This window comes from Pholcus phalangioides, unplaced genomic scaffold, assembly GCF_987345545.1.
Source record: "Pholcus phalangioides strain wild (caught in Gottingen) unplaced genomic scaffold, Ppha-v1.0 ptg000005l_1, whole genome shotgun sequence".
In the NCBI taxonomy this organism is placed as follows: Eukaryota; Metazoa; Arthropoda; class Arachnida; order Araneae; family Pholcidae; genus Pholcus; species Pholcus phalangioides.
In genome coordinates this window covers 4114275-4125559 of record NW_028301598.1, presented here as the reverse complement: position 1 = coordinate 4125559, position 11285 = coordinate 4114275, and the positions used below count along the sequence as shown (strand labels likewise).

At 41.0% G+C, this 11285-nt stretch overlaps 1 protein-coding gene across 1 annotated transcript in view; it reads left to right on the top strand.

Moving 5' to 3' along the window:
* The first annotated feature begins 842 nt into the window (after positions 1–842).
* LOC149085751 (choline/ethanolamine transporter flvcr2a-like) overlaps positions 843–11285 on the top strand; it is a 42580-nt gene continuing 32137 nt past the window's right edge. The window contains exon 1 of the mRNA XM_089232149.1: positions 843–1400. Coding sequence (XP_089088275.1) covers positions 1082–1400 — 319 coding nt within the window. The 5' untranslated portion in view covers positions 843–1081. The remainder of the gene's footprint in view (positions 1401–11285) is intronic.

Here is an 11285-nt window from a genome sequence, read left to right as displayed (position 1 = left end):
GTCTACAAAATTCTGATCAAATAAGCATTGACAGGGTCAAACCAGTTTACATCCGAGACCAAGGTCCTGCCCTGTCTTCCACTGCTCACAACCGACGAAGAACTTTTGCCCGGTCATTCTCCACTGCCCACAAGCACGCATGAATGCCTATTTCCTACATTTTTGTGAAGGATTATGGTTAGCCTAAAGTACTGGCACTTTTCTATCCTATCCCCTTTCGTGGACCGAATGGCGGACCGCATTTGGCACATAGTCCGGAGGTTGCGCACCCCTCTACTAGACGAGCATCGAACTTGGGAAGACGGTCCCATGGATGGTCAGTACATCAAAGGGACTTTAATTCGCCTCTTGGAGGCTGTGATGCTGCGAATGTGCATAGAAGAAAAGCAAAAATCCGGCGTATATAATTGAATACCCCATAGTCAAAGCGAGTACATACCTTATGTATATATATACTTACAATGATAATTTAATGCTTAATTTAATTTTTTCAGCCACCTCGTTGGGGAAATTTTGCCTGTTGTGGAATTTTGTTTGTATTAGTAAAAAAAAAGTAATGAAATGATTTGTACCACACGTGCTGCCATCTATTGAACAATGAATCTAATAATATAACTACTTCATTCATCTTCTCTTCTTTTGGAGCTTCATTTTTTCATCCGAACACATCCAAAAGCAGAAAAGCCAACATCGGAACAAACAACTGAAAAAAATGTCTGATTCAACTGCGACCAAGGCCGTCTCTATTCCAACAAAATAGCACAGCCGCGTAATGAAGATTGGACACCTGTTTTTTTTTTAGCAGACGACGGACAATTACGTCCTCTCCGAATGGCAACGTTACAAAAATAAACGCGGGCGGAAGAAAAACAGAGAAGAAAAAAACGAAAAGCAGAGAGAAGAGATGAGCCGACGGCTGCAATAACAATAAACCACCGTCCTCATAAAGATGATGACGCTCATTAAAGGGAGTCCAGTCTTGATGTCGGCTCTTATCCGCGACCGCTCGTCGGTTTCCTCCCATGTCCCGCAACATCAACATTGTGTCGTCGTCGTCATCTCAACATAATCACCGCGAACTATGTTAGCCGCGGAGGATCCGCGGAGATTGTCCGTACAACGGCAAGAACAAACAGAGGAGTTCAAGTTGTACAAGAGGAGATTCTGGATGCTGCTGCTTTTCTCCACGTGCTCCATGTTGAACGCTATGCAGTGGATACAATACAGCGTCATCGAGGACATACTCATGTCGTACTACAACATCAGCCGGTTCGATCTCAACTGGACGTCGCTGGTCTACTACATTGCGTACATACCGTTCTTCTATCCGGTCACGCTGTTCCTGCACAAGTTCGGCATGAGGACGACTCTCTTGGCCGGATCATTCCTCACTTGCCTCAGTAAGTTGTCCATTTCTCTCTGTCGTTTCCTGTATGATTAGCACGTTTTCTGCGGTTTTCCGAATTCGAGCCGGTCTCTCGTTTGAAAAGAAGTCTCTACGCAGAGAGCAGGCAGACCCGTAACATGGGAAATTCAAGCATTTACCGTCTTTGATTCAAAATATAGGTGAAAGATGACAGCAAGAACACGAAGCCAGCGCAATGCTGACAACGTAAATATGTTAGAGCATACGTGCTCAACCCATGGCCCGCGGGACAAATATGACCGTCGGAGTCATGCGATCTGGCCTGCGACATAAAATCTAATTTTTAAAAATGAATCGGGGGGGGGGGCATTGATAGATCCCTTAAGTGACCCGCCGCTCATTTAAAGATCACTTAAAGGACCCGCGGCATATTTACAGGCTATCCTAGTGACCCCTTGGCACAGTTTTAGAGTTTTTAAGTGAGCCACGGAACATTAACAGATCACTCAAGTAGGAGTGATAATGAGCTTGTGCGCTGGAACCGCAATACAGTTCCAGCGCACAGGCGGCTTGTGGGGCAGTTCCACATCGCTCAAGTTACCTGCAGCGCACTTCCAGAACACTTTATTGACTACTGAACCACACATGTACCTCGTCCATATTCCTCTGAGGAACTTCTAACGAATTGGTACATGTTGGAATGTTTACGAGGTGCATGTGCGGTTTTAAGATGTGTAAATAGTACGTTTGCTCAAAATGAGATGGGGGGGGGGCCCGATGACCCGGTTAGGCCTCTAGCTGATGTCCAATCAAACTGCTCGATGGTTTGTCTCTTCTCTACTAAGTTTCTTAAATACATTGAATAACATTATGTAACAAGATTTTTGACCTTGGTTATCAGACCACATTTCCCAGTGATTTACGACTGAAAAAAAGACTGAACACACAGCAATTTTATCAAGGAAACAGTTATTTTCCGTATATGATGCTGAGATGAACTCGAAAAGAAAAGTCATCACGTCTCCGCCGGGACTCGAACGCAGGCCCTCTTGCATACCGGGCAAGCATGCTACTATCTACACCACTGGAGACATGACCCTGTCTTCCTTATTTCACGCCCTGTGGCGCGAGGCGCTGAAGTAGAGGCATTAGTAGTCTCTCTTAACTTCAGGAAATGGCCCCCGGGTGGGACGGTTTAGAGTGAGATATCCGGAAAATAACTGTTTCCTTGATATCTCGGGCTGAGAAAAAAGCCATTTATCTTATCTCACAGCAATTTTATGTTTCAAACTTGTGTTTTGTGGTGAGAAGATCGGCATTAGTGAATTGGGCAGGATGTTTACAGCAACTTCATCATTGCCTAGTCAGAGAGTTCCTAGAAGTCACTGCAAGTCACCTGGGGACTCGAGTAATTGATGATTAATAAATGGGGGGAGGGGGGGGATACTCGAGATGTTCGCGATTGGTTACTAGGTAAAGCCATCCCTCGCTTAACGCGATCGATTGGTTCCGCAAAATAAATATTTCCGTAAGACGAAATCGCATAAAGTGAGTTGAATTTAACACGGGAAAGATATAGGGATGAAGGGGTTGGTTTTACTTCAAAAAGATTTTAAAAAATTGATCCCAACAGCAAAGGAACTTTTGTTTTAATGAATAAATTATTCAAACTTGTATGAATGACTCCCGTGAATTTAGTCAAAATATGAATGAATTAAATTAATACTTTTTCCGTCTTCATTACTTCTGATTGATTCTAGTGAGTGTGTTGATGTTTTCTTTCCTGAAGAGCCTGGTATGATTTAGGCTGATACGCCTTTTTTAATGAAACAGTCGAGATTCAGTGGACAAACAGCATCTTCCGTCTCTTAATAGAAATTTCAGTAGCAAACCAAGAGAATTCCGCATATTTCTCGCTAATTTGAAAGTTGTAGTTTCGGAACCGTTTTTTTTTTCTTTTTTGGATTAAGTTTCTCATGGCATTGTCAGTGTGTTACCAAAATTGTTTTGTTCATCAGTGAAATTTAGTGAGTTGTAGCTGAGAATTTCTCTCATATTTGTCTCACTAGGAAAGGTGGGTCCCAAGGTGTCGTCGTCCTCAAAAAACTATGAAAAAGTTTAAGTAAATTCATCCAGAAGCACATAAAAACAAAAATTAGTGGCGGAACGCAGTTATTAAAGGCGTAAAAAATTATTTAAAATGATAACAGTTGGCTACTCATCGCCTGTTGCACTTTCTCTTGGCGATTATCTCTATATAAAAGAACTTCTTTTCACTTTCTTTTCCTTTCTTTTTCCGGCTGCTATGTTCTAGAAAAACTAGTATTTCCCTTTCTTTGTGCTGTACTTGATCATATGTTGTTTGAATGACACCACTCTAACACTCTAGGGTTGCGGGGTTTTTGAACTCATCCTTAACCTCTATTGGCTTTCAAAATATTAATATCTACAAATTTTTTTGAGTGACCTACAATGATTCCATCGGATTTTTTTCATATTTTTGTACATACATATTTAATTACTTTACGATCAAAGAACGTAATATTCCGTCCAAACGACAGTGGAACGAATTCAAACGAGCTGATTCTGTTTCCTTTCCTCTCTCCTGATCATCCTGAAGCTTTGTTGTAATGTCTTAAAATTTGTTTTCCTTTTGGTTTTTTTAGACCCTGATACTGATTTTTTTTTTTCTTCATATATGATTAGGGTGACCATACGTCCCGTATTTCCCGGGACAGTCCCGGTATTTTCTCTTTTTTTGGCCGTCCCGACTTTTTGGCAAAAGTGTCCCGGTTTTTCCCGTATTTCACACGACACCTACTTGAATTTTTATTCTTTATTGAAGTCGAAGATTGAAATTATTTTTCAACTCATAAATTATTTTATGATAGTTACAACTATATATGGGATATTAATCTCCCACATTTGCCTTGGTAAACGTTTTTTTTTTCGTGGAATACATTTTAATCCACTACAATTTTCAGTAATGCATCATTTCCCGCCATTGTGATTTTTCCGTTTTTCAACAATATTTGGCAACTTTGTTTGGTTTTGGCATCGTTTTTGGCAATAATTGGCGATGTCCCGTATTTTCCCGTATTTGGAATCCCGATGTCCCGTATTTCTCTCGAGGAAATATGGTCAGCCTATATATGATGTATCTTTCTTATAAGAGTGAAAGAGAACATGTAGGGTGAGGGTGAAAAGAAATCTAACTTTGTGCCTACATTTTCATCACCTTTTATCTGTCTTACTCTTTCATTTGTTTTTTCCCCTTTTTCTTATGTTCGGTTAGGTTAGGACACAAGGTTACTGTATTTATTGCCGATTCGTCAAATAGAGAGCATTCGAATTTCTTGCCAATTAAGCGAAGGGGAAGAGATGAGTAGAATCAGTGGTAATTTTCTCAAATCTTTTTGAAGACGTCACCTTGAGACCCTTTCCTTGTCGCTACACCATCAAATTCAACGTATTTCGTTGTCAAAAGATTTCACTATGTGTTATGTGTTTAATTTTCAAGCCCATTTCCAGGATTAAAGTTAAACTCCAAGCCTTATTATGCTGGTTGGAATTCCTAAAATCAACTTTAAAAATCGCATAAAGCGAGGGACACCTGTATTTATCATATTCTGCGTTGTATTAATGCTTCTCTACCGGAACACCTTTCACGGGCCTGATGGACTTTCCCGCCTCCGGAGGGTCCCACGTCTCGAACCATGAATAAATATTTTAATGCTGAAACGAGCCCCGTTTGAGAATGTACTCGTAGAATTGAATGACTTGCTTTATGTCGAATGTGTGGGATTGAAGGGAAGAGATTAATTCTAACGGCGAGTTATTTACTGCGACACATCTATCTGTATATATATCTCTCTTTCTCTTCTACAATATACATTTATAAGAAGAGGAAGAAGAAGAAGATGCTCTCTAGAAAATTGATCAAGGTCTTTCGAGACATGATGAAATCTTGACGACATCTAATGGCGACACGCCGTAGTATTTTATTTTGACGAAAAATATAAGGAAAGAGAAAGATTTATTGCTTTACCCCCCAAAAAGAAGAGAGGTGTATAACTGTAACGCTATAACGGGAGGAGGGCTTGGATAATGCTTACGTCATCAACTACCCTTTATGAGAATATGAAATGTTTTTAATGTCATCTTACTCGGTGCGCCAAAAATGACAAAAAACCTTTCGATAGTTTGTGGGCACTTGAAGTAACACCTCCCCTATTGATAAGTGTCCTACAGAGCCACTTTAGTGATCTCTAAATGTTTCACGGATCCTTCGAGTGCTCTGGAAATGTGTCCGAGCCGCTTAAGTGCTCTGGAACTGTGCCACGGATCACTTAAGTAATCTGAGAATGTGCCGCGGGTAACTTGAGTGACGTAGAACTACACTGGGGGGTCACTTAAGTGCTCTAAAACTACGTCACATGTCACTCAAGGGATCTCTAAATGTGTCACGGATCACTTAAGTGTTCTGGAACTGTGTCCCGGTTCATTTAAGTGATCTGAAAATGTGCCATGGGCCGCTAAAATGTTCTGGAATTGTACCACGGGACACTTAAGCGATCTGTAGATGTGCCGCTTAGTTCATTTTCTTACAACTTTAGGTTTGAGGAGGGCAGGTCGCATCAGATATGGCCCCGGGGCCATATTTGGTCCGCGGGCCAAGGGCCTTTATGCGATTCATCATTATATGGCTTGGAGGGTGTGTCGCAATGAATTTATTAAAGATAAATTTTGAGATCGTAACCTTCAAATAAAATTGAAATTAACAGAAATTGATTATAATAACGTATAAAGGTATTGTCTTCCGAAATTTCAAATTTAAAAAATATATATAATTTTGCATTAAAAAATAAATTTTTGATTGTGAAAGGGGGCACAAGAGCCCCTATGCCCCCCTCCCCGTGGACGTCTCTGATCCGTTATATGCGTTAGGATACAGAGGGGCATAGCTGATGACGAAATTTTGCTGACAAGGCGGAAGGGGGGGGGCAGAGTTTTGCTTACTTTTGCTGACAAGGGGGGGGGATCAAAAATGGCTAAAAATTTGCTCACGTAATACTTGAACGGCTCCTAAAATTGAATTTTATTTTGGTCAATTACAGATATTTTATAGAAATAATCATAAGTACAGTAATATCATTCACTACTCTGCATATATATAGTAAGAACCTTCTATTATTTTAACCCCTTTACAATCAGGCACGCAATATTGCGTCCAAACACCGGTGGAATAAATTCAATATATATATCTGACTGTTTCTTCCACCTCTTTTTTTCCTCATGGCGAAGACTTATTGTAACCACATGAAACAAAATTGTGTGGGTCCCCCCCCCCTCCTGGTGGTTTCTGTTTCGCTTGGCCTCCTAGACATATCACGATTTAAGTATACACTCGAGCCAACGAGAATAATTTATAATCACATTTATTTACATAGACGCTTACACCACAGCGTTCAACATGCTCTCTCGTTCAACCGTCAACAACTATATCTCTTCGACTCCATGGCCTTTTCACCCAATCCTATTATACATCACTTCATTTCACTTCCGACACAGTTTCCACCACCATCGTGATACCGCAGCCAGATAACGATCAACTGATAACGAGCAACTAAGATAACGATATGGCATCGGTTCTGCTCAGCTTCGTCTACCCCCCCCCCCCTTCTCCACGGCATCCCTTGCCACACACACACATATATATATAACGTATCTTTCTCAGAGCGAGCTAACCCTTCTATTATATATCGACTACTGTGGTGGTGGGTTGGTAAGATACGGAGTTAGAGATGGAAAGAGTTCAGGGTACATGGGTTCAAACCCACTCACCTCCAGATAACTGCACTTTTTTGCCGCTGTGGTGGTCGAGTGGTTATAGTGACGGGCTCGCGATACGAGGATCCGGGTTCGAACCCCACAGTGGTGGTCGGCTGAAGTTGGTTTTCTGTGGTTCCCAACTTCAAGGCGCAAATGCGAGCCGATCTCCCCGTTAAAAAGTCTCGCCACAGAGAGAACAGTCCTACAACGATAAATCATTCAATCATAACACTTCACTCATAGTTAGAAAAACTGGTGGCAGATGGCAGCACTACACATAACAAACATTAAACAGAAACAAACTTCACGTCAGGTTGCACTACACGTACACGCACATTCCCGCATCTACTGATTCGTTGGGGGGTTCCGCGGGGGGGGGGGGTGCATTTGTGGTGTAGCAGTAGTAGGTAGGGCCTCCAAAAAATGGCTCGGGGATCCATGATGTTCTTAAGTCAGCCACGTCGTTGGGCAATTTGCCTGTTGTGGCGTTGTATTTGTATATGCTGCACATAGAAGTGAGTAAGAGGACAAATAGAAAAAACCACTACATAACAGGTTGGTTGGTGAGGGTGAAAAGGGTGAAAAAACAAGGCACTGCGCTAATACTCTCTTATACAATCATCTCTGTACCGTTCCTCCCCACTCTCATTTCTTTTTTTTCTTTCTTTTATTCTTTCCCTTTCTTCCCTTTTTTAATGTGGAGCAAGGCTACCACATTTATCGCCTATACATCTAATACAGATCATTCAAATTTATCACTAGCAGATTTTACGCGAAGAGGTTAACTTGAGATGTCGGCCAACTCACAATCATGCTGTAGAATTCAGCATAGCCTGTGGTATATTCAGCAAGCTTTTGCAGGTTATCAATTTTTTTGTTGTTGATTGGGATTTGCATAGCAGGGAAGGTATTCGTAGTTGGCGGTTCAGGAGGGCGAGTGGTGTTTCTCAAAGAAAATGTTGACGTAGTGAGGCGTCATTAATGAACGTCTCGACTTTCTCTTTTCAGTGAAACTATGGCTGAAGACAAAGTCAAAGTCGTACATAGATATTTTAAATGGGAGTCTTTTCTCCTTTCGAATGCTTCTTCCTGAAGTTTTGTCGGAGTTGACGGATTTCATGTATGCGCATCGCCACCACTTTCCAAAGATACTTTATTTTGCATGTTTTTGCTTTAAACACATTTAATAGAAATTACTCCAAATTTCACTCAGAACTTCTTTGGTGCCAAGTTTGAAACACTTGGCGGAACATTTGCAATTATTGATTTTGTCTAGAAAAGTTGTCTGAGTGAGATTGTCTTACCTGTGTAAGAGGCATATTCTTTGCTCTAAACTCGTGATTTATTTATATTACACAAACTCGTGATTTATTTATATTACACAAACTCGTGATTTATTTATATTACACAAACTCGTGATTTATTTATATTACACAAACTCGTGATTTATTTATATTACACAAACTCGTGATTTATTTATATTACACAAACTCGTGATTTATTTATATTACACAAACTCGTGATTTATTTATATTACACAAACTCGTGATTTATTTATATTACACAAGCATAAATGCCCGGCGCTTCCCGGGTTTTATGCAATTATTGGGAGGATTGAAAAAGTGACAAACCATTATACAGGAATGAACTGGCAGCATCAAAGAAACAAACCATTCTAAAGGCATGTGCATGTCTGAAACGCATTGTTAGGGAACCACGACAACCGAAGTAATCAGTCTGAAAGTGACTATTGGGGCCCAAGAACCATTGTTGCCCGAAGGGTTTTTTTCTTTTTTTGCCTGTTTTGGGCATTTGGCCTGCTCTGACAAACTTTTAATGTAGCCTACGGTTCAATCCCGGTCCTGTTTGGCATATGTGCAAAATTTGGGGCGATCGGTCTAAAATTGTAGATTTGTATAAGGGGCCGTTCAAGTATTACGTCATCATCGATGGGGCGGGGGGGAGGGGGTTTCCTATTTGCTGACTTTTGATGACAAGGGGGGAGGGGAGGGTTTGGATAATGCTTACGTCATCAACCACCCTTTATGAAAATATGAGTTGGATTCAGAGGGGCAGAGCTGATGACGAAATTTTGCTGACAAGGGGGGGGGGGGTAAAAAATGGCTAAAAATTTGCTTACGTAATACTTGAACGGCCCCTGAAGAACAAACATACATACAGAGAGACATACATAGTTTCACATTTATATATAAGATTACGTTTGTACGTACCTGGTATAACGACAGCTTTTCTCATTTTCTTCAAAGTTTCCACGTCTGAGTGCGATTCACTAGACATTTCTTTATTAAACTTTGAAAACAGGGAACGGAAAATAATCACTGGAACCCTCAAAACAAACTTTCGAAACGCAGAATAATTAGAAACAACTTGTGTGACCCTTTTAGATCTCATTAAGGCGACTGGAATAGGGATATCGAAATCCTATATACAAAGGTTCCTAATACTAAAGGTTCCTAAATCCCTATATACGAAGGTTTTTAACAGCTGGCTGATGCGAAGATAGCACCTTCTACTGCTAGCTGATAGAATATCCAATGGCTATAGATCTCATAAAACCAGCCAATGACGCTGTTACAAGTTTTTAACTCAGAAATCACCCTAATGATGTCCCTTGTGGGGTTTCTGCACTAAACGAATGTTTCAGGGACGCAAAAGGGGGGTGTACAATATATCAGTTTGGTTTCCTGCACCAAATGAAGCATCAGTCAATTAACTACGAGAAACCGGCATTAACTCAATTTCGAAATTTTATCAGTTATAGCGTTTCTGAAACAAGCACTTCAATTGCTCATTACAGTATTCACAAGATCAGAATCTGTATATACCGGGGTGTCCTCGAAATTCATGGGCCATACGGGACTGGGGGAATGGTAACAAATATCATACCCGTCGATTTTCCCTCGTAGGATGATACACGGCCGTGAACCTCTTCACTTCTGTTTAGTGTCGATAGGGGGGATCGTATCAACAGAGCTGATACGATCGAAGCCACACATGCACCTCACCTCACCTCATATTCCTTCCTGTAAGGAATTTATAACGAATTGGTGCACGTCGTATTGTGTTCCTATTGTAAAGCTTATTTCTGAGGAATGCTTGTTATTTACTGCCATCTCTCTTCCATGTTCAGAAGAACGTAGAAGAGGATACATGGAAAGCCATTTTTAACTGGAAATAATTCGAGAACGGAGGGTTATCTTACCAGCAATATGAGTTTAGACTGGGGTCGGTACTGAGGTTCGTGTACCAGAGCCATGTTAGGGGCGTCTCAGTCCGCGTAGTCCCGCGTTTGCGGGGGGGGGGGGCGCATTTACAGTAACAATTTCTTTCATAAATTATGAATTTCCACTATTTCCACCATACCTGGAATTGTTTTTTTAAAATAAATTCTGAATTTTCATTTATGAAATTATGGATCTCACTTCCGAAACTATTTCTTTCACATTTATACTGAATTTTCACCAATTCTGTTATTATTTCTTGTGGTTTTTTTCAGAATTTTCATGATTTTCATTTTCTGAATTTTTGATTCTCCTGTCGGATAAAAATGGGGGATAAGGAGCCCTGCTATTATTTTCGCACCGGGCCCCGCGTCTGGTATGGGCGGCCCTGTCGTGTATAGTAGGCTACACCAAGAATTTTCAATCTGTTGGTCGCGAGGACACTGTAGCAAATGCCTGCCAGCAGTTCCGTGAGTGGCTAGCAAATATGTTAAACATTGCTCAGGTGAACCAGAACCTCCTAGAGATAGAAGGCCTCCGCACTCAGCTTGTGACGTCAGTAAGCAGTCCATTTTCCCTCAGAATATTCAGGGGGGAAAAAAATTCCATCATCGTTGGGAGGAAAAGAAATGATCGGGTTCAGAATTGGCGATTTCTATGCCCCACATCCAATGACTATGCGGTATTTGTGAGCCAATCAGGAAGATTCTACGCCAAAATAAGAAGAAACGAAAAAGGATGCTGTGTTTCAAAATGTGGCAAACTTGCTAGGTAGTCTGAATGACGTTTATGGCAAACAGTGCAGAGGCCTTCTATCTCTAGGAGGTGATGGGTGAATGCCTTGT